This window comes from Gadus morhua, chromosome 14 (genome assembly GCF_902167405.1).
Source record: "Gadus morhua chromosome 14, gadMor3.0, whole genome shotgun sequence".
NCBI lineage: Eukaryota > Metazoa > Chordata > Actinopteri > Gadiformes > Gadidae > Gadus > Gadus morhua.
Window position 1 is genome coordinate 12,606,918 of NC_044061.1, and position 24,475 is coordinate 12,631,392.

At 45.2% G+C, this 24,475-nt stretch overlaps 2 protein-coding genes across 4 annotated transcripts in view; one reads left to right on the top strand and one right to left on the bottom strand.

Moving 5' to 3' along the window:
• Positions 1 to 602: 602 nt before the first annotated feature.
• Positions 603 to 3,245, top strand: sdhaf2 (succinate dehydrogenase complex assembly factor 2). Its single transcript, XM_030377517.1, has 4 exons — positions 603 to 825; positions 1,394 to 1,614; positions 2,145 to 2,254; positions 2,796 to 3,245. The coding sequence occupies exons 1-4, from the start codon at positions 799 to 801 to the stop codon at positions 2,915 to 2,917; spliced, it is 480 nt and encodes a 159-aa protein (XP_030233377.1). The 5' UTR covers positions 603 to 798; the 3' UTR covers positions 2,918 to 3,245.
• Positions 3,246 to 8,135: 4,890 nt separating this feature from the next.
• syt7b (synaptotagmin VIIb) overlaps positions 8,136 to 24,475 on the bottom strand; it is a 58,309-nt gene continuing 41,969 nt past the window's right edge. For all 3 annotated transcript variants that reach the window (XM_030377509.1, XM_030377507.1, XM_030377508.1), the window contains 6 exons: positions 13,530 to 13,665; positions 10,923 to 11,190; positions 10,595 to 10,764; positions 10,097 to 10,211; positions 9,666 to 9,865; positions 8,136 to 8,570 (listed from right to left, as the gene is read on the bottom strand). In XM_030377509.1, coding sequence (XP_030233369.1) covers positions 8,466 to 8,570; positions 9,666 to 9,865; positions 10,097 to 10,211; positions 10,595 to 10,764; positions 10,923 to 11,190; positions 13,530 to 13,665 — 994 coding nt within the window. In that variant the 3' untranslated portion in view covers positions 8,136 to 8,465. The remainder of the gene's footprint in view (positions 8,571 to 9,665; positions 9,866 to 10,096; positions 10,212 to 10,594; positions 10,765 to 10,922; positions 11,191 to 13,529; positions 13,666 to 24,475) is intronic.

Consider the following 24,475-nt stretch of genomic DNA (forward strand, 5'->3'; position numbering starts at 1 on the left):
TGGAAAAAAGCAGATAAATGCACATGAGGCTGCTGAGCAAAGAGTGCCAGCTTCCCATTAATACACAAGTATTACTGTAAGAAGGCCATGACCAGTAGGCAACAGTGGGCAGTAAAAGTCAGAAACTTCGGTAATGCTCCGAATATGTTGATGTAGCACACAAATTAACACAAACGAATACAAAACATAAATGGAAACATATGATTGAAAGCACAAGGTGACACTATTTTTGAATGATTAAGTATGCAACGATTTATTTGATTAGACTGAACAATATTTATTACACGTGTATTTATTTATATATATATATATATATATATATATATATATATATATATATATATATATATATATATATATATATATATATATATATATATATATATATATATATATGTCGTTTTGCTATTTCAGAAGTCAAAATGTTATGTTTATTTATTTATTTATTTTTTCCACAATGTCTTGCTTTTTAAACAAATGTATGATGACTATATGCTCTGTAAGGTGACCTTGGGTGTCTTGAAAGGCGCCTCTAAATTAAATGTAGTATTATTATTATTATTATTAAAATACCCTCGCGGTCCACCAGTGGTATCGTTACTACAGTTACCACATGGTTAGCTATTACCTTACCAATATGGCGTCGGTATAGGTACCACTTTACGTTTCGTCGTGACGTCGTAACATCCACTTGTGTAATATTCACTGCTTGACATTGTGTATGTTATGTGATCTTACTCTCAGACTTCATTTGAGACGTCCTTTGCCAGTTAGCGGAAAATAAGAACGAAGTTTAAAATGTTATCTTCTGTTGCAGTAAAGACCGTGAGTAATTCGTTTTTTCAGGAGTATTTACCGGGTGGGGTTGTTTGTGTTGTACCAAAGACAAAACTGCTCGGTGTGCAGCTAACATTAGCTAGGCATCTGAATTTCAACAATATAACTTTTCATTGCGTTTAAAACATCATCCACCATCCATGTCATTAAAGTGTAGTTAGTTTGTAATAGTCTAGCATCAGATATTTTGTTTTAGATACTATCGTTTTAACTAGGGGTCGAGTATTGCCCATCACACACAAGAGGGCGACATTCTTGCATAGTTTATATGGGTTATGTCATATTGAGAAAATACACTACGGGTGAACAACGCTACAATCACCGCATATTGCATATCCGTTAAACATAACACGATAGTGTCATAGTGGCTTTTAATATTTACAGTTAAATTATATCTGAAAGAATTGCATACGCTTATTTGAGTACAATCGTTATTCATTATTTATCAAGCCTCAAGAAAAAATAACGCTATGCCTTTGTAAATGTTTGAATGATAACACTTTTGCTCTTATTCTTGTATTGAGAATTGTATTTATCTCTATGTTGTACATTTCAGCTGGTGAACAGGGTATGCCTGTCATTGAGACCCGCTGTAACGGGGCTGATGTCGGCCCGTGGTTATCGAGGAGAGGCGCCCGAGGACACGAAGGGTGACCTCATTGATATCCCTCTACCCCCCTGGGAAGAGAAGACGGGGGAGTCCATCAACATCAAGAGGCGCCGTCTCCTCTACGAGAGCCGCAAGAGGGGAATGTTGGAGAACTGCATATTGCTCAGGTGTGTGTCACTAATAGAATGATAATATTATAATTGTGTATATATATATAGTTTTTGCATGATGATTTTATGACACGCATAACATTAAAGTGCCCCTATTTTACCACCAGGTCTGAGTGGAAATAGCCATTACAAGCCATTTCAAAATCTGCCTGGCCGTTAGACATAGTGACATCAAAAATAGGATTATCCACCGAGATGCATGATGGATAGATAAGCCTACCAGTTGATGTAATCCAGCTGGTAGGCTGGTAGACTGATCTATCCATCATACATCTGGGCTGACACTCCCACTTGTGATTTCCGAGGGCAGTGCATATTTTGAAAATGGCTTGTAATGGCTAATCACTCTCACACTTGGTGGTCAAATAGGGGCCCTTTTATGAGCAGGTAGGGGTGGGGAACACTTCCACTGCTATTTGGGAGCGAACACAGTACCCTCTCTACTGAAAACCCCCCTGTAGGCCTATGTGCAATGAAGTTCCTTGTAAAAGTATGTATTGTTTTCTAAATGGAATCTTCTTTTGTAGCCATTTTGCAAAGCGCTACCTTGACACAATGAGTGAAACACAGCTTCGGCAGTATGACAGGCTGATCAATGAGCCTACTAACGACTGGGATATCTACTATTGGGCTACAGGTACGTGTTATAGGAGAAGTGCTACATTGCTGAATGGAAAACCAATTAGGGTTGCAAGAGAGTGGCAATTGCTTTTTATATAAACGTTCCTACTTTTAGGTTACAGTGGCTGGTAACTTACTTTCATTGTCAGTCAGAGGGGAGGGACACCATTCTTTAATCAAAGAAAACATTAGGCTATATCACATTCAAAAACGAAGAATGGTTATTATATGAAGTCCTATTTTTAATAATACAAATCGATACACAATGATTCAGTTACAAAACATGAAGACAACTAACGTAATTAATTTAATTTAATAAAACTGCCCTATCAGCTTAAAGCCTCACATGAAATGAATGAAATGGTGTATTAAGGGAAAACCTAAAGCACTTTATTATAGGTGAAACGTGTGTAGTAGTAGTAGTGAAATGGATTCATTCTGATATAAATCTCTACACCAACACCCCCTGCCGCCTCAAAAAAAAAAAATACAACCGGTTTTGGTAATATTAACTTTTGACTGTTCTAAAAAGTACATTTGTGTTTTGTTACTGGTAGAGGCCCTGCCAACACCTGAACCCTACGAAGGAGAAATCATGGATATGTTGAAGGAATACACAAAGAATCGGGACCAGGAACAGCGGTTGGATGCCCCGAACCTGGAGTATCTGGACAAGTAGAGCCTATCAAGCTTTAGTGCCTTCTGGACACTGCAACAGAGACTCTGCTCCAGCAGAATAATTCAAGCTGCACCGTCTCCAGCTTTGAGAACCACAGCCATTATGCCAGTATCGACTGCTTTCCGTAAAAATAGAGTTTGGTTGAATAATGTCATTGTGTAAGCCTTTGTTTTTAATAAGATATTGTATAGGTTAGACATTCTGGTATTTAATAAAGATGCTTTGTGTGTACAAAGATTGGAGGGTTACACTTCTACAATTACGGTTTGTTTGATACCTAAGTTCTATGGCCTTTCTTGTGTACAGTTATTAAACTATGTTGATTGGACTTGGTTGCCATAGTTATTGTCTCACGTATTCTGTGAAGGTGTCATGTCATTGGGTAATGTATCGTGCATTGCCTAAGGGGGACTGGGTGCAGTGCCGGCTCCTGAGCATGAGGTGGAAGCATAGTGCTACTGCTGGTCGCACCGCAGTCTGCATCCCACATGCTATTAGCTTCCCACCTGCTGATCGCTAATCTTCCAACAGCAGATGGAACGCTTATCACGTAATTCACATTATTCACTACGTGGATGTTATTATAGGCTTGTCAAGAAGGAAATAAAACGTAGGCCTAATCATGTCGATATTATTAACCTAGAAAATAATATGTACGGAGCCGCTTAAAAAACAACATTGGCTCATCTCAAGGGGTATATTGTTCAATACATGATATGCTCTAATGTTGTCAAATATATATTTGTTCCCCTGAGATGACTTCTATGGAGCAGGGTAAATGATTTATAGCAACAGCGGTGTGGTATCATGCAAATCAATTTGGTAATCACCCATTGCATGAACACTGATACAAGCCTCACTTTCCTTTTTAGCAGTTGCGGGGTTGTTTTCCCATGATAGTTGGACAGAAGCAGAGTGATAGCGATCGAGCCCCCTCTGGCCAGAGGATGTGCATGGAATCCTAACGCAAAGAGCATATTTGCCATGACACGGAGATACGAGGCACAGAGGGATGCCGCTTTGCCGTTGAAGACCGAGATGGTCATATGCGCATGGTCCTGCGTAATAATATCACACTGAGAAGGGCTAGGTCAGCTTTTTACCTGAATTTGCTCCGCTTGGACCAGAATAGACTGAAGTGACGTCAGGAGGGTTCCCCTCTGAGTGCCTATTTCTCCCGTGCCATCTGTCCGATACACAGTTAGGAACATCATGAAGTAATAATATAATAATAATAATAATAATAATAATAATAATAATAATAATATAGGATTAATCCTGGGCAACAACGCAGGGCACAATAGTTAATCTCCATGCTTTTCTGGAATAAAGAACCCAACGTCAGGAGGTCTACATTTCACATGCATTGTTTACCTCAGTGGTAGCAGAATCAGTGCATTCGTTCCCCTTGTGTTGCTGTTGCTTTTGCATGCGTTCATCTACACCCCTACTCCTCCTATCTTCTCCCCTGCTGTGTCTCTTGATCGTGACAGCTCACTGTTGTCATCTGCAGATATTCCCCAGGAATATCCATGTCATCCTTTACTCCTTTGATGTGTGTCTGTCAGCCTCTCGTGTATCCCTGGTGCAGTGGAGATCAGAGGCCCATGGAAGTTAGACGCAGAGTTAAAGAGACTTCTGACGCCAAGGGTGATTGGGTTGCATTCCGTTGGATGTGTCACATAAAGCAATCCCAACGGCACATACACACACAGACATATTTTTATCCTTTGTGTGTGTGTGTGTGTGTGTGTGTGTGTGTGTGTGTGTGTGTGTGTGTGTGTGTGTGTGTGTGTGTGTGTGTGTGTGTGTGTGTGTGTGTGTGTGGTAGCAGGAAAGTGTGGGAGGGCCATGTATGTGAGCAATTTCCATACTGCTGGAAAACAGCATCAACTAAAGATGAATTAACTTCAGACATCTTGGCTCTCATTAGAGCCTCAGAGACCAGATTCCCAAGAGGAAGGAGGGCCAATACGGGAATCACCGGCAGTATCTCCAATAATGATGGGTTAATGATGTGTTCATTTGCAAATGCAGTTAGTCCTTATTATTACTATTCAATGTTCAGATGCAGACTGACAAGAAGCCAGCAGCCACCCAACTGTGCAAAGTGCAATTTTGAGCTGAGGCTCAAAAGATTCTCGAAGACAACATGAACAAAACATCCTCCAAAAACATTTTACCAGCACTGTGAGGCTGCTTTTGTGTCACACTTTTTGAGTTGAGTTTGAAAAAAAGTAAGAAGAAAGTACGATGAATACTTGTGGAAAAAAGAACGGTCACAGGAGTGTCTTCGTTTTTATATACACATTTATATATCTATATACACTGTACATGTTTCCAAAAATAAATGGTTGATATATAACATTGTGCACCCCACTGATGTGACTACAAAAAGAAAAGAGAGGGAGGGGACGGAGAGATACCAAGGACACACAGATACACTCCCCCAGTTAATACTTTACATACAGTACACTTCCCCATTTTTTAACTATTGGAATTAGGATGCATCACTCTCTGGTTAACCTTCCTGTGTTTTAAGCAGCTCCCTATACAGAGAATGCCCTAGATGCCATGTCTGAATTTGAATGCCTGTGTGACGATATATGTATGACGATCTTCAGGTTTTTCAAAGGCAGGTAAAGCAATAAACCCTGTTGTTTTGACTTTGTTAAATTGGCATATACTACCAGAATCTTACATGGCAGGTTTGGAATGTAACAATATCTGCTGGGCACACAGAGGGAAGCCACACGTTTGAGCACGGGACCAGCAGGGCAGAGAAGACTTGACGCTGTGCCCGTGGTTATTATGGGATACTCTGGTGCTTGGGTCGGGACCTGAGTCACAGCTCATGATAACAATGCTGCAAAAGTAGGTAATGATCACCTTCTGTCTCACCTCGTCCTCGTGACAGAGTCAGGGAGAGGGAGCATATGGCTGCCAACAGGTCATAAGGCACTCAGAACACTTTGTGCCAAAAAGTATGGGGGGGGGGGGGGGGGGGGGGGGGGTTGAGAAGCTTGCATCAGCTAAGATGCTAAGCCAAGTCTACTTTCACTATCATGGTGTCAGGGAACTTGAGAGCAAAACGAACACAAAAACAAACAAATTAGCATACAAGTTCCGGCCATGCTGAAGGTCAAAAGAACATGAAATATAGAATAGAATTACGATTCATGAGTTTGTTTGTAAAGCTCCTTGTGGCACTCTGTCTTTACAGCTTTACACTTCATTTTATCCCTCTCCCGAAAAGAAAACATCTCTCTGAAGCCAGGAAACAGGAAGTCAACACTGCTATTTAGACAGGTGTGTTCCCGCTCAACTGCGGTCAACATTGATTCAGTGACAAAGGAAAAAGAAAGCAGAAGAACATTATCAACATATCTATTTGTACACCTGTATCATTTCATACAGAATCAAAACAATATTGTTCTGTATAAAACTGGCAAAAACTGATATCAGTGCAGATTTACACAAAGACTTAACACTTATTACAGACAGGCACACAAACGGACATTCACAACTATTTACTCACACATACACATACTCGCAGACACATCCCCCCCCCCCCCCCCACACACACACACACACACACACACACACACACACACACACACACACACACACACACACACACAACTATACAAATAGTGGAATGGCATACATTTCAGTTTTTTGGAGCGTATTACTCTTGTAATGTACGTTGACCAAGAGCCAATCAGCAATAATGTTTGTGACTTGATAGAGGTCTCAAACAGGTTTTGTTGAGATTGAAATGCAAATCAGACCCAACATAGCCATGTCAGGTATTGTTATTGACCAATTACCACCCAGTCATTCACATACTAGTTAGTTATAATAATAAAAATATCAGTGCATGGATCTGATAGTAGACACTTCGTACAATGCAAGCAGATCCCGTAACGTATTTTCCATACAACACTAATCCTACCCTTACCCTAACCTCATGTATGCCTTATTGAGCACAGCACGGACAACAAAGTGAATCACTTCAACATGAATAACCCTGTTCAAGTTCATTCTTCTCTCGAGTTTCAAGATGTATACGATAAATGTATTCCCATTACCTGTATTATGAGGTGTAACAGAAGTGCTTTAGCAATGTTAGCTCCCAAAACTTTTACACAGACACACACACACACACACACACACACACTTGCATACGCACACACACACACGCACACACTTGAATACGCACACACACACACTTGCATACGCACACAGACACACACACACACACACACACATATTGTGCATACCCTCCAAAGCTGTTGGCAAGAAATACATGAGTATGTAGACTATGAACTCTCTCACACAGACACACACACACAGACATACACGTACACACAACATGTACCAATAATCCTACATACATATAATACTTGCATGCATGTTCTTCCTACTGACACACACACACACACACACACACACACACACACACACACACACACACACACACACACACACACACACACACACACACACACACACACACACACACACACACACACACACACACACTTTGGAAGCTGGCTTTTTGCTTATTTTCTGTCTCTGGAAGAACATGTTGATTTTTTTTATTCTTTTCAAAAGGAAAATATAAGACGACATTTATCACTATCTTTTTTCCCGCTCATTTGGGGTTATTCGTTCCAGAAAATAGGAAAATAGGTTACAACACATCACCCACAGCACGCACAGACATCGGGAGGTTCCAGCCAAGGGAGAATAATTACAGTGGGTCAAGGAAAAGAGAGTCACACATAAAGGAAACTCAACAACTCATGTGGGTGTCATGGCAGTGTCCCCAACATGTCTGCACTGCCGATGGAAGAGGGCCTCTTCAGCACGCGTTCAGCCTTTCTCGATAAAGCAGGTTACATTTCAGAGACGGGGGGTGGGGGGGTGGGGGGTTGATCAGATACAGATCAGGGCAGTTTGATTGCCGGAGAAAAGTAAGTCATGGACTTCAGGAATGCACACGGTAGAGCTCGAGGAGGGGGTTAAAACGTGTTCCGCGGGCAGGCGGCGAGGGGTCAATATCGGTCCCCACACATCGTGATGTTTGTAACATGAGCCCGCTACCTCCCTGCTGACGGCGGGAACATCAGCTGGATCTCGGCGGTGTTGAGAGATCAAAGAGTCCCTGGCGGAGCTCAGAGAGAGCGAACATACCCCCGGGGCTACCGGGGGGGGGGGGGGGGGGGGGGGGGGAACCATAAGGATATAAAGACAAGAGGGGGGGAATCAAAGACAAGCTCCCAGAAGCTTAGGGGTTAGGCCGGGGGACTAGTTTGGGACTAGGACCAGAACAAAGAGGAGCTGGAGCGATAAGTGGCTGCGATGACTGAGGACAGGTAGAGCGGGACACAGATGGCCCTCACAGCAGGACAGCGGGTTGGAGGGGGGGAGATATGTGCAGAGGATTAGGTTCTGAGCAGGGGGGGGGGTTGTGGCGGGTGTGGAGAAGTGTGGAGGTGTGGAGGGGGGAGGGGGCCGGGGGCTTGGCAGGTGCGGCCTCCTCTCAGGCCTTGAGAGCATGCCACTGGGCCACGGCAGCGCGAGGACGACCCATCATGTCCTTCCAGTGTTTCACCTCCGCTGGGCCGCTCTTCCACGACAGATAAATCTGACAGGAGGAAGAAGGTCAAAACCGTTAACGGGTTCTCAAAGTCTGTTTTCTTTTGTTTGAAACGTACTTTGTACAATTTCATATATGACCTTCAACATAGCCGTCTATTCCGTTTGATACTGTGACTTAAATAAAGCCGTAATTTAGGGAAACAGGTGTAAAATCTTAGGTTTTTGCGATTTTCTGTCAACCAGTTTATGAACGTTCCACTCTGCTCCGAACCCCAGCCCCTTTTGTGACGTCAAAGTGCCTTTCCGATGCTATTTCAAGCACGATGGATGGACATCGATGACGAGATGGTACGCCTACGCCAAGGTGTGGATGTGTGGAGCTCTGTCTGGGCAGTGGTGATATTGATGGTCGCGTCTGAAAGAGGGTTAAGCTTTTCTCATAGAATTACCACATTGTGCAATATATCGTTGCTTCTAGCTTAACAACACTGAATATTCATTTTTTTATCTTGATTTTGTATTTGAACTCAACTTGGTGTGGACTTGTCCAGAGCAGATGGGTGTAGCTCAATTGGAGAGGAGTAATATGAGCCAAATCTATCTGAGCCTGAAATGCTAATGAGCATTTATAAACTAAAGAACGATTCATGGAGAAATAAATGTTTTGACTTGCAATATCCTATAAGTCTATTAGTCCAACACAGGACCCCAAATATAATTTGAACTAGTACAAAACCTATTTTATAGTATAATGTACACTGATAGTGTAGTTGTGTTACTGCAAAAGTAGCAGGGACTGGGCGCATTCAAATTTATATGAGGGGGAAATGTGTATTTGATTCAGGATGTAATAAAATACATCCTGAATAAAATATACTTTATACCTATCCATAAGTATAATCCCATGGGATGAGCTATATTTATTACAAGGGGCGCTCTGCAATATAATTTATAAAAAAAATGAATTTGAGGCAGCGGGAATTTGCCTCAATTTCCAGTGCACGTCTTGCTGAGTTTGACATTGCTCCAGCAGGGGGCAGTATAGACCGGCGTCAGCACAGTGGCTCAGGAGTCAAGAGATCAGAAGGGAAAAGAAGAAGAAAAAAATGAGGTAGGGAGGAAAGGAAGGAGAAGGCAGTACCTTGCCAATGACATCATTGCGACTCAGCTTGTCCTTGTCCATGACGGTGATGATGATGGTGGTCTCCCTCAGCACGTGGGCGGGGACGTCGAAGGGGAAGGACTCGTTGAAGACAGGGTTCAGGCAACGCTTCATCACCACTGTCTTCTTCTTCTCCACGCGCTTGTCCTTGTGCATCAACCACAGCTTCACGTACGGGTCTGACAACGAGAAGACGGCAGTGTTTCCGCCCGTTTCCGGTTTTATCATTGTCCCCTCCACTTCCGAGGGACATATCTTTCAAAATCATTGTGCAGTGAAATGCCCAGAATTACACGATTGAATAAATGGAGTTGTGTTCTCTGCTACTGATGGAGTTCAAGACAATGAAGCAGGACCGGTTATGTGGATGGACAAGAATAAGGGAGCATCAAAAAGGAGTGTCATTTTACCAGATGTGCCTCCAATGTCCATAGCTTTCAGGTTACGGGCTTTGATGATGCTCACAGTGATGATGTTGGCGGTGGGGTTGTAGCATAGAGACACCAGTAGATCTCCTCTGCTCCCCTACATTATAACACAGGGCACACCCCACAGTCAAACAACCGTCATCTGCAACATTTTGTTTCCCACCAATAACCAAAAGCATCTGCTGGATCTCCACCTGGCTGTGTTCTCACAGTCTACCTGTCATCCAGCCCACACTTCCCTTTGCTTCCTCATCTGCCCCCTCCAGCAAGTCTTCGCATCACCCTGGGGCAAAGCCACGGCACCCAGGAGTGACGTCAGCAGTCACACTCTGTCCCACATCTATTCTCCCTTTCTCTGCCTCTTTCTCCTGTTCTTCTACCCCTCCCCGCCCCCTCCTCACCCACTGTTCTCCACTTCCAGACAAACACCGCACACACACACACACACACTACTCTAGCCCCCTCTGCTTATATACTCACACTGCCATCGCTGCATGGGTTCAGCTCCTTCCAGAAGGTCTGCATGTTGGCCAGGTCCAGCTTGTTCAGGGGAACGGACACCTCTCCGATGGGATCATTCCTGCTGAAGCGGTCATAGTCCAGCACCTGGAGATATAGCGTCCTCTGGATCACCTTATCATAGGGGAACCCTGAAAACAGAAGCCAATGGAGAAACAAAGGTCAAACGAATCCAATCCACCAAGACCCACGTGTGGTACGTGTGCATGAGAACGCGTTCAAGCGTTTTCCCCATGTGTCCCTTTGCATTCCCAACAAGAAGGGGGCTCATGGTGCAGCCCAGCCAGACCTTCAAACAGGAAGGTCTCGTTCCAGTGGGGGTTGAGGTTCTTCCTCTTGACCTTGGTCTCCAGCTTGTGCTTCTTGTCCGGCAGAAGGTAGAGCTTGACGAAGGGGTCGGACGTGCCGGAGAAGTCCTTGGCGGGAAGGTCCTGGCCTTTGAGGATCTTCACGGTGAGGGTGGAGTCCGTGAAGCTGTAGCCTACGCTGAACTGGACCCGACCCAGCTTCTCGCAGACTGGACCCTCGTGGTCGTCCTCTTCGGAACCGGGGGACAGCTGCAATAGGAAACAGAATGCAGGGATGCACAAGGTCAATGCAGTGGGTTATTTTTAGCCACACCAGGCCGAAAATAGAGAGCCTTATTGGATTTATTTTAAATTGCACTGGTTTGCCAAACGGTTTCGTTTTTGCTTTCATTTAAATGATTGAAAGGACACATTGTTAATCATTTATTTTCCTGACATTTAACCGAATCACCCGAACAATTTTGCCGGTGTTTTCTCCCATTGTTTCTGGTAGAAATATTATTTCAGAGCAGATTTTGAATTGGCGGTAACAGCGTATCATCGCCAGGTCGAAGACATCCCTGGTAACGGCGTGTTCCTGCACAGATGAATAACCTCCGGGGGACTAGACACAGGGCACGGGGTGGAGAACTGTGAAAACAAGCTTTTTAGGGTTTGAGGACCGATTTAGTGACCTCCTCTGCACTTCAAACACCCAAACTGTGTTTGACGGGCACAGAGCAAAATGTTATGACACATAGCTGGGGCTTGCCGAGAGATAAGAGAGGAAGGTGTGCAGAGATGTGGGGAGATGAGAGCTAGATTCTGGTCTGGTGAAGAGACCCCCAGGCCACCTTCCAGTGGCTTAACAGAAAAAAGCGTGAGGAATAGCTGCCAAAATAACAGTGTTTTACTGCAAACCAAAACAGCTGTGCGGTGCCTGAAATGTAATCTCCCATTATGTGTTTTACTCCCAACGCCCTGGTGCTGCTGGTCTCTCTTCGTGTAGTCACAATGGGATGCCTCTCTTCTCGGAAAAAAGATGGCTCCAATGACTCTTTAACAATTTTAGACATTGGTCTGTCCCATTCAAGCCCTATGCAGCCACAGGCAGTATCACAACTTCCACAATCACTTTGACATGCCACTATGCTCGAAGACAAAGAGTCAGAAATATCTTATTCTAACACAATACTTGAAGACGGGGCGTCCGTGCATGAAGGGCTGTCACTCCTGATCACAGTGGAAACGGACCTATCCCAAACTACATTATGCAGGACCTAATCAAAGAGGTCGCAAGCCCAATATCTTTTTTTTTATTTGCTCAATGACTTATCCCCAGGATCACTTCTTCAAACCGATCCAATGCAAAGTTCAAACAGGTTGCCTCTTGCCAGCCAATTGCCTTTCCATAGACCAACGCGTGTGGCTCCAAAGCCAGTGTAGGATGGGCATTTTAATAAGAGGGTTGAAACAACCATGGGCCACTTTGGCAGAGCCTCCAGGAGTGAATATCGTCATTAAGCATCTGAAGACCACCGACATTTCAGAGAGAGCCACGTAATTACACTGAGACAGTCCCCGCCCCAGCCTTGCCCCGTAACAACCAACACACACCACTGAATGTTCCATCACTGATCATTATCCAACTCTGCTGAATAAGGAATACTTCAGCATCCAGATACTCCCCACCACACACAGACACACACACACACACACACACACACACACACACACACACACACACACACACACACACACACACACACACACACACACACACACACACACACACACACACACACACACACACACACACACACTTCTGTGCTATTCCACGGAAATTATGTTCCAATTAGCTACGATATGGGCCCACAGAACTCTAGGCATTCATCAGTCGATGCCACGGACGCCCAAAGTCACGTGGGTGACGAGGAACCAAGTGGGAGTAGGGCGTTCTCAAAATACCATGCTGGAATGCAATCACTAGCTCTATCCAAGTACTGTATGTCTATCTATCTACCCCTTAGAGCATCTGTTCCGCCTGACGCCGAGCCCGAGGTACAGAGAGCGCTCAGCGGTATCCAGCGGGACTGGAAAGTGTCTGTTGGAGTGTTTGATAATCACCAGGCCAACAGAGACCCGTTTTTTTATTGGTTCCCATATTTGAATGTCCAATCAACAGATGAACGACTGTGGTGCTATTGTGAGGCACCACTTAGGTAATAGGCTCCAGAGATTGTGATTAGTTGGATTCAGAATAGGGATATGCATTGTGGGGTCCCGAAATGATGGTGTTACAGCACAGCCCCCCTTCATGATCAGCTTAATATGATGACAAGAAATGTTCATGTGCCAGACAGTTTCAATTAGTTTTGGACTGCCTTTTCTCAGGGCCTGCTTGAGTTAAACGCTCATTGTCAAATCCTGCCACCATGGTTTTGTACCTTTGTTTAAAGATATTGCGTGTGTCTTTGCTTTTAATTGAGCCTCCTGAGCACAGCATACATACACTTTGACTTTCTCTTCGTGCTCCCCTTCCCCCAGTGATATATATAGTGGGTCACCGGCGTTGCTTCTAAATAATTTAAGTGAAATAAAGAGGTTACCATGAGCATGTCGCTGGTGACAGAGTTGGCGAGGTCTGAGACGGAGGAGTTGGCGTCGCGGCTGGGCCCATGCCGCCGTCCGGCGTCTTCGGGGGTCTGACCCTTTGGGCTTACGCCGGACTTGTTACCCGGAGTTCTGATAAGAAACACAGCCGCAAAGCAAAATACAAATTACCCCCCCCCCCAACTCAAAATAGCCCAATATAAAGGCCACAATAAGTAGATCATCAACACTTAATTAGTTATGATACAATACATTTAGTGTACTGCAATCGGTGTGCTGGATCAGCAACATACCTCTGTCAATATATTCAGTGGTGTAAGAAAGGGTTCTAAAAGGATGGGGGGGGTTCCAACCCTCCCCATCCTGATCACACACACACACACACACACACACACACACACACACACACACACACACACACACACACACACACACACACACACACACACACACACACACACACACACGTTATAGTAAAATATAATGTTATAAAAACCGACCTCTCAAGCATTCTCTCTCCATATTCAAAAGTACAAAAGGTTAGCACCATTGATATAAATGCAAAATATACAGCAGTAAGTAGCTGTAACAAGATAAGTACTGTTATCTACATGTGAAATTCTCAATTCTCAAATCTCCATTAAGTGACCATAAGAAATGGAAATTTAAAGAAACAAGAAAAAACAAAGACTCCTGAAGAGGTTGAAGTCCATATTGTTGAGGTAAACATTTGGAATGTAGTGAATAGTGGACTCAGTCATAGTCAACTGGGGACAGTTGACTATGGTGGGCTGTAAAAACACAATGGAGGTGGAAAGATGAGCCGAAAGATGAGCCGAAAGGGAGCGATACTCTTGAGGGGCTCTCTATGCAGAGGTACAGGGTGAGGGCGAAGCAGAGGCTGCCTTGTCTTGTGTCCGTACTCCCGAGGAACAAGAACAATAATCTGAGTGAGCTGAATGACCGAAGTTAACGTGAGATTGAGACTCCATATCCCTCTTTAAGTCTTAGGTCTGTAAGAGGAAGAGGAGAGAGAAGGGGAAAGAGAGAAGGAGAGAGTAAAGAGAGAGAGAGAGTAAAGGATATAAAAGCTTGTACACAAAAACACGACAGACCCTGGTTTGTATTAAAGAGGCATGCTCGGCAGAGCGACACACAATTGGATTACATGGGCAGGCAGAAGAGGGGCAGGCAGAAGGAGAACGATGGACAGAGGAGAAGGAAAAAATGAGCACCAGAGAGCCTGCATGTTTCAAAGGACACAAAAAGAGATGGCCTCCACAATCTGTTATCGTTTGGTTTTCTTTATGTTGCTTCACTGTATCAACTCGAGAGACAAGTGAGAAAGTCCCTAAATCTAGAGCAATCCTCAACAATATATGAACAAAGCCTCGGATTGTCTCCATTATTTATGTTTGACAACTGCAGTGCATCGCACTATGCCACCATGAAAAATTAACGACATATGAATAAATACCACTAATTAGGCTGCCATTAATTTTCTTATGCCATAAACATTTCCGCCTGCAATCTTGTCGGAAGGCATCGGCTAAATTGATGTTACGACACATTACAAAGTACAACACATTGTAATTTCATGCAGAAATGTTCAAACATAAATGAATGGGAAAGAGATGAGAAACGGGCAAGTAACCCCCTTTGTCTCTCCTATCGCATCCAGATCAAATGGACAGACAGTGGCCGGCTGTGAGAAGTGGCAGCAGAGACAGAGGCAGGGAGGGAAATAAATGATGAATAAAGTACACGTCAGCAGAGAAAGATAGACCGACACACACACTGGATGTTTAAATAAGCAACTTACTGCTTGGCTGCTCCACAACGCATCTTTATCTTTCTTTGGACCCACGGTGCCATCTGTCAATTCCCTCTATATAGGTTAGGCAATCTAGTGCAATATTATTCGCTTAACAGTCAAATAGTGGCAATGGAAACTCACATTTTACCATATGTAATCAAATAATGAATATGTGTATGACTTGTCAGGCTAAGACAGATGTTAGGAAATACAGTCATTTAAATGCAAAACACAGATTACAGCTTTCACCAGCCATCCAAGAGTGAGCATGGTCCCGTCATGGTCTGTCTTTGGGTGTCACAAAGCTGTCATGGAGCGGCTTCACAGAACGTTATAGAGTGTGTTCTGTTGCTGCGCCCCTCGCTCTAGTGATGGAGATCCGCTCAGACAGAGACCTAGTGTGTGTGATGCAGACGTGTTGAGGGTCAGGTTGCAGAGAAGTGGCCGTGAGCAGCAAGACATAAACATACAGACGTATCGATGAGGACATCTCTGGGGACATCCCTCAGACCATCCCTCCATGCAATTTCTGAACATAAACCATGCACATCTGCATTCACCACCGCACACATGCATTGATATGGTGTAGCTCCTTGGGGAAGGGGTTGGGGGGAGGATGGGAGGGGGGGGGGGGGGGGGGGGGGGGGGGTTAAAAAGTCTGGTTTCCTGCCGAGGGCTATGATAATGTCCTCAAGTTACCTGATTCCAGTCCAGTCACTGAAGGGAAATGTTTGCAAGACAGTGTGCTGACAAAGTCTTCTGCAAGGCTGGAGACAACACAGGAAGAACTGCTGCCCTCCCAATGAACACCATCAGGGGGTGTCGATTGGGAACCCACACACACTGGTGTACTACAGAAGAAGAAAACAGTGCAGCGCCAACAAACACAAGGCCATCACATTCTCCAATGGTTGCACGTACACCCCTAATCATCACTAAAAGCCAACCACTATATCAAAATAACAATGACAATCCCCAATTAAAAATGAAATGAGAGATGTCTCACATCCGTTTTCCCTGTAATAGAGGTGGGAGCTCTTCTGCAAAAAGAAGCAAAGCTGACTTATTGTCCTTTGTACTTCTGACTCCCTTCTTTAAATCACAACTCTTACGGTTACATCACTTAGTCCTCAGGGGTTGTCGTAACCATGACTACTCTGAAGAAATTAGCAGTTCTGCTTAGGGTTGTACTTGTTACGCCTGCTACCATGATCATGATCTATTAACAGGGGGGCTAGAGTTACCATGGTAACTGGAATATTCAGCAGAACCGGGGTGGGATAAGAATCAAGGTACTTTCAAGGGGGTGTGGGTTGTGGGGAGAGGAGGCTTTGAAACGATCCACACTAGCTTCTGAACGCCACCGGGGAACCTCTCCTCCAGGAGCGAGTGAGGAGCCGCTGCAGCGAGCTCTGTGGGGCTGTTGAAAGTCAACAGCCCTCTGGTCTCCAGCCGGGGCACCTCGAAGGAAAGGAAGGCATCTCAAACTTTAGACAGAAGCCAACTTGTGATGAGCTGGCCATGCCCCCGAGGCAGTGCTGCTGAGGAAACTTTTTCCCGCCTCTCGACGGAGACCCACACTTGATATGATTTAATTTTTTTCATTGTTATCTTCTTTAGTGGTCAAGGAGGAACAGAGGGGATCGGCTATGGAGCTATGTTATAATGTGTAAATGCATAAACACACACAGAAATACATACACACACAGACACAGACACAGACACACACACACACACACACACACACACACACTTTGACGGTGCATATGACCTCTGTGCTCTGGATGCTGGGCAGAGATGTTGACCAGGGTTTTACTGATTGAACAAAGGAGAGCTGGTTACATCCTCAAGGAGGCATCCCAAACCTGTCCTCCCCTTCTTTATGTCACAGAGTGTATGAGAGAGAGAGAGAGAGAGAGAGAGAGAGAGAGAGAGAGAGAGAGAGAGAGAGAGAGAGAGAGAGAGAGAGAGAGAGAGAGAGAGAGAGAGAGAGAGAGAGAGAGAGGGGGGGGGATTGCCTTGTCCTTGGGCTCAGCATTGATTAGGAAATGTGAAAAGGGGAGGAAGTGACATCATTTAGCCACTGGTGTACTGTGTTTATCATGTGAGTAACTTCTAGAGAGGCAGCAGGATTAGCAAAATGAAGACTCAAACAGGAAACAGGCAATATGAGGGGGGGAGGGGGTTGCAGAGCTTGGAACAACAACATATACAGCCTAACTTTAGAAACCAATCCTGCCTACTGCTGTTTGTCCCACTAAACAGATTTTGTCATCTTGTGATGCTGATATTAATGCTTCCAGATTCTCCCTTTCATAATGGTTCCATATGAAAGGCCAGTTAAAGAAGGCGACTCCCATGCTGTGTTACTCTCAAGCACACACAGCTGTAGTCTAGACACGCTTTCACAATGCTATTAGGTTTTCTTTTAATTCACAGATTTAAGGCATGTTAAGTCAGTCCTTTCGCCGTCCAAATTTACAATGCTTGAGGCAGATCCTTTTCTAATAAAGTGTCACATTTATTATCTGGATCAGAGACGGCGGAACATGACCGGCAGCTAACAGACTAGGGCAGGTGCCGCTCAATGCTCTCACTGCAATCCCTCCATTACACAATTGTGCATTCTCTCCCTCCACTTTTCCGTTGAGCTTTTGCGGTTAAAAATTGCCTGTGCACCTTAAAATGACACAGACAATTGAACAATGACTTGAAAAGCAACAAACAACATTCTTTAGTATAGTACTTATAAGAGGATAGTTGTCTCTGTCCACTAGCTTGCAAACTAAAACCATCGGCAAACACTGCCTCTATTTGAGAGGCATCGAGTGAACATTTTAACAAATGTTCGAGACTATTTCATTGTTGAACAGATTCCTATTTTTCTCACCAAACGAGGCACCTTTTGTAGCCAGTGGGCGACGCGACAAGGCTGTAGCATGCCAGCGGAGCTGAAGGACACTGTGACATGCTACGCTAGGCTAGGCTAGATCATGATCAGTTGGTGAACGACCTTCCTGGACACAAAGGACAGCCATCTGTTTGGTGTTTATGTGAAAGAAAAACGCAAAAGGCAAATGTTTGTCTGCGTGAGTGTGTTTATGCATATGCATGCATGCATGAATACAACTGAATGAGTGAGTGAGTGAGTGAGTGAGTGAGCATGTGTGTGTTTTTGTGTGTGTGTGTGTGCGGGAGGAGTGTGCATGTCTAATATGATAATGTTTCATGTGGTGTGTGTGCCACATTCAGTCTCTGCACGTGTTTGTTCAGCGACCAGTGTGGATTTCATTTCCTGGTCCAGATATTCCTGATGCAGATGTATCTCAGCCTGACGGTCGGCTGACAGTCATCTGCTCTGACATCATCCCATCACCACGTCAGTCAGCATCCCCCCCACCCCCCAAGGGAGGCCAGATTAGATGAGTCCACAGATAGAGTAATAGAGGAGAGGAAGGGGGCTGACACAACGGCTGGGGAACGTAAGGAAAGGGGGGTCGGTTACCAGCCCCCACACACACACTCACACACACACACACACACACACACACACACACACACCCCTGCCCTCCAGCAAGTAAACTACTTCCCTCATTTTGGCTTCCATTTTCCTCCAAATGCAGTTTTGGTTGATTGAATGCCATGCAGTGTCATGACAACCAGCCAAACAATGATGGATGCGTTTGGATCGCTTGCATGTGAATTCTTCGTTCTGATACTCTGTCATTGCCGTATCAGAATGGCACTGTTGTTGTTGTCGTATGTTATATCCTGCATTCATACAGCGGGGGGGGAAGTAGGATTAAAGATCTTAACATTTTTCGATTTGCAATGGAGACATTTTTTTTTCGAGTCGGTAGAAATTCAGCACAGGTGCAGCAGAGACAAGATGGAAATGGAGAAGAAAGAGGAAACGCCGAGAGACGAGAGTGAGGGTGGGAATATGAGGGTTGCTTCTTTGGGAATGGCATGCCATTATGGGGTTGAGATAAAAGGCATAGGGAGGGGTACAGAGATCATAAGGGATGAGGAAGAAAGCGTACATCTATAAACATATGAGGGCTCCTGACGGCCATGCACAGCCCCCAGGAAAGGGGGGCAATGCGCTCCAGTCGCACGGTTTGATGGACGAGACCGGGGTCTCTGTGTCACCACGCTCCGCACTCGGCGAACGCTGAGACAAAACACTCAACCGTACCTCGTCCCCCCGCAACCCCATGACGCAGAAACTTAATACAGCAAATGGACCCGTCGCGTATATGACGCCTTTCACTGGAAAACCAAAACTCCACCAGTTCTCTGCATTAACTCATGGCCTCACTCAACTTAGTGCCAGAGAGCGAGGGCCAAAGCCACGGCATGTCCTGTTTCATAGATCGATAAAACCGGTCAATACAAAATGAAGTATTTTTCAAAAACAAGGTGTCAAAATCATCCGTCAGCGGACATTTATTTCGTTCCTCCTTCCCCCACTGCCAAGTGGTCAACGTCCCTTTTTGCTTTTCATCGACTGCTTTTCCGGTAATCAGCTCCCAGGTCCCCAGCCCCAGCCGTAGAGCCGTATAGCTGGGGCGTGGGGGGTAGGGTGGTGAATGAGTTCCAGTCGGAAGAGGTCTGACGGTTTCGGAAAAAAAAATAGGAAAGATGGCTCGTTTGTGGTGACCTACATCCCTGTTTCCTTACAATCATCTTTGCCCCTGTGCTATTGGCCGCACCCTGGGAGCAGCAGGGCCGTCATTAGGAGCCCCGGCTCGCTGTGATTGCCACACGGCGTTGAGGTGGCCCCTGTCAGCTGGAAGATGGAGGCTGAATTTAGAACGGTACAGTGACTGGCTTTGTTTTGGTTTTAGTGGGTTTTTTTTTAATCGTTTGGCGTGACGCAAAGACGTGGAGTACATCCGGAATGTGTACAGGCGAACAACATGTAATTTCTACAATGTAATCAGTCAAATCACATAGCAACCCCAGAGGATGAAGCCAGGCTCAGACCACACGATTTCAGCTCGTTTTGCAGTCACACACAATCTTTGAGCGACGAGGGCATTCGGCGAAAACGACCACATGGTCCAAAGCTTGGGATGTGTCGTCCAGCGGCACTCCCACGGCAGTCCAACTTAAAGTCTAGCATGTTCCTTTGAACCGCTCCTGCATTGCCTGGCTAACTTCTACGGCGATCCATGAGTGGATCAACCTTGACCCCACCTCCCCCCTGATCCCTGGTGAAGTAGACACTAGTTCAAGATGACTGAATGCATCCGAGTGGTCACAAAGACAGTCTCCAGGCCAAGAAAACGTGTGTGTGTGTGTGTGTGTGTGTGTGTGTGTGTGTGTGTGTGTGTGTGTGTGTGTGTGTGTGTGTGTGTGTGTGTGTGTGTGTGTGTGTGTGTGTGTGTGTGTGTGCATGGTGTCCCTGATGTTCTCCACGGATATATATATATATTACTTCTTCATCTCGCAAAGCCAACCATTGACAATGGGGAAGCCCCATGTGAACCGAGGTTATTATGTGTAACGTGTGAAGAGTAAGGGAAGGCTCTGTAGAGTTCTCCCCCCAGCAACCCCAGACAGTGATGATACCTCTTCAGCCATTACACTTATCCATGAGTGCTTGTACCAGAATAGCACAACGTCAGAAAGCAACGCAGGTAATCTGGATTTTGACAATATCCTTAACGTCTCATGATTTTTATATAAAGTTCCATGAAAGATATATTCTAATTGGTATGGATTCCTCTGAGAAGTGCAGATGAAACAGAAAGATGCAGGTTTGTTCGGACCATAACTGACGAGTGTGAATAATATTCATAAAATGTCCAGTACACTGCAGATCCAAGGTTGTTGCAATTTATTCATGGTTGGTCCCCATTACCAGCTTGCGTACTGCTCTGTTTCTTGTCCTTATACACGTACCTCATAGACAACTGGCTTAAAGGATTGTTATGAAACTCTATTCATTATTTTCTGACTGAACAAGAGGTTCAAAAAGAGAAACTATTGCTCAAGTTTGTGCTACTCATAAAGTATTGATGAGTAGCTCTTAAAAACCCAGTGCACATCACTGTCCTCTTTTTGAAAGCCTGCCACAGACATTCTCACGCACTCACAGTGCACACAGTGCGTGTTTAACTCCAATGAGAAAGGCCTTCACTCCAAATAAGAGGAACAGCTGTTTCACGGTTAAAATTGTGTTTAAAAGATATCTTAACTTTTCCTATGTTGAAAGAACATTGTCTTAAATTACATTCTTAATGCTTTTTGATTTACAGGCTAGGGTTGTAATAAACATAGGTATTAGACAAAGGAACTTCAGTAACTAAAAAAAGATGAGGGCAAAGAACGGCATAAAATTAAAAGTAAGAGAATGCCAGGTTAGCCTCAAGAGCATGTCAGTCTAGACCTCTCTCCGTCAGTCTAGACCTCTCTGGATCAATCTAGACCTCTCTCCGTCAGTCTTGACCTCTCTCCGTCAGTCTTGACCTCTCTCCGTCAGTCTTAACCTTTCTCGTCAGCCTAAACTTCACTCAGACAGTCTATTCTCTCTCTCAGTCAATGTTATCCTCTTGCTGGTTCAGTCAAAAACTCTCTCTCAACCAGTCTAAACCTCTCTGTCTCAGTTCAAACCTCTCATCAGTCTAAACCTCTCTCCGTCTGTCCAAACCCCTCTCGGCCAGTCTTAACCTCTCTGTCTGTCCAAACCTCTCTCATCAGTCTAAACCTCTCACCGTCAGTCTAAACCTTTCTCATCAGTCCAAACCTCTCTGTCTGTCCAAACCTCTCTCGGCCAATCTAAACCTCTCTGGTTCAGTACAAACCTCTCTAGTCGGTCTACCCTAAGTTAGGGTAGACTAACCGAGAGAGGTTTGACGGATGGGGAGAGGTTTAGACAGACCGAGTTAGGGTCCCTAACTCGGTCTGTCTAAACCTCTTTCCATCAGTCAAACCTCTCTCGGTTAGTCAAACCTCTCTTGGTCAGTCTAAACCTCTCTTGGTCAGTCTGAACATCTCTCGGCCAGTCTGAATCTCTCTGGGTCAGTCTGACCTCTCTCGGTCTGTCCAAACCTTAGATTGAACTCCGTCAATCTAAACCTCTCTCTGAGTCTTACCTCTCCCACTCATTCCCAACCACTCTCCCTTGAAGGTGCCACCACTCCCCATCTTTCAGATGGGGTGGGCGGAAGACGCTGCCGATCCATATTTCCCACTCGACTGGGCTCCGACGGCCATGATCGGGCACAGGGGGGCAAGCGATGGTGACAGTGGCCGGGGGGGCGACCGGGAAGAATACAGAGGGACAGAGATGATGATGATGATGATGGAGGGCTGCCATTAGTTGTGGAAGGACAGTGGACGGCTCCTTGGGTGTGACGCGACCCCGGGGGCCAGCAGCTTGTGACCAGCTGGCTGTGATTAAAGGGAGTCATTTCTGACAGGCGCCCGCACTGCCAGACGGTTCAGGAGAGAGCAGACGAGGGGGACACGGGGATAGAGTCAAAGACCGGCGAACTGCACCGTCGGAGATCTCAAGGCTGTGCACCGATCATCACCACTGCGCAAACAAATAAACAGGTTCAGAATGGTGTCTGCCTACATACCCTGCATGCACACACGTCGTGCGCACACACACACACACACACACACACACACACACACACGCTGAGCACCGAGTTCTTTTTTTCTACACATGCTTTAAGTTCACATTTGACCTAGTTAAAGTAGCATCCCTAAATCTGGAAGGGATTCACAGAATAAGTTGTTTGCTCTGGGAAATGTGTCACCCTTTAATCTCAGCCTTTAGAGCCAAACAATTCTGGTTCACCGGACCGCGCAAGTTTACACTTCTACCTCCAGCCACGACCTTGTACAGACATGACATCCCTTTTGTCCACCCCCTCTCTTGCAAACCCAAACTGTTGGTTGTTGGGGCTGACATCAATCAACGCAATGCAATTTTCCGGATGTCCAGTATTCAAAGACCAGAATGGCATCATATGATAAGAGGACAGCCTTCGTCAGTTCAGTGATGTGTTTCCCCACTTCGTTTTGACCAATGAGAGGGCATAGCAGAGAGAGCGAGGTGGGATAGAGAGGAGAGGGTGAGAGAGAGCGAGAGAGAGTGTGAAAGAGAGCTAGAGTGAGGAAGGGAGGGAAAGAATGAGAGGGAGAGAGAGAGAGAGAGAGAGAGAGAGAGAGAGAGAGAGAGAGAGAGAGAGAGAGAGAGAGAGAGAGAGAGAGAGCGAGAGCGAGCGAGAGAGTGAGGAAGGGAGGGAGGGAGGGAGAGAAAGAGAGACAGAGAGAGACAGCGAGAGAGTGAGAGAGAGAGAGTGAGAGAGAGAGAAGGGGATGGGAGAGAGAGTGAGAGACAGAGATACAGACAGAGAGAGCGCTTGCTCGCCTCAGTTGTTGTGGGTGCACTGACTCCCGCTGATGAGAGGGTGGGCATATTTTTAGACAAAGTGTTCCACGTGTGGAAGCCACATACTACTCCTCCCCGAATAATGAGTGAGCATCCCGGCTCCGCCGCCTACGACTGGCAGATGAAACCATGGGCCCGCCAGCCGCGGGGAGCAGGCACCAGGCCCACTAATGAAGAGGGTAGAGACTTGATGACTTAGAGAGTATAAAAAGCAACCGTTTATATTTATAGATGGCTCCGTAGAAATGAAGAGAGAGCACATAACAGCACCTCGCAGTCGGCTGGTAGACCATGTGCCGATGGAAAGCAAATGAAAAAATGCTGCAAAAAACTGGAACCACAAAGAAAGATGGAGGATAGTTTAGCACAAAAATGCAGTTTAACAACTGCCTTTTCATTTCACTTCTAGCACTGACACTTGGTCTCGGTTGTAGACTACTGCAGTGGCATCACAAATTAAAGTGTCGATTTGTAAAGAACAAACCCCTACTTGGTTACAGCCTGGTCTCAAAACAACCACTTTATTTAGCTTTTGCAACGATATCTTATTTTGATTAATGCTTTAGAAATGTATGGACTTTTTGTTAAGGAGATCAAAGGTGAAAAGTTGCATTATCAAGCAGGTTCCCTTTGAACAAACAGACTGTAGCACAACACATTAGGGTAACTCAAACATCAGTCAAATACGTTTGTTTTTGGTAGTCTCAGCCAAG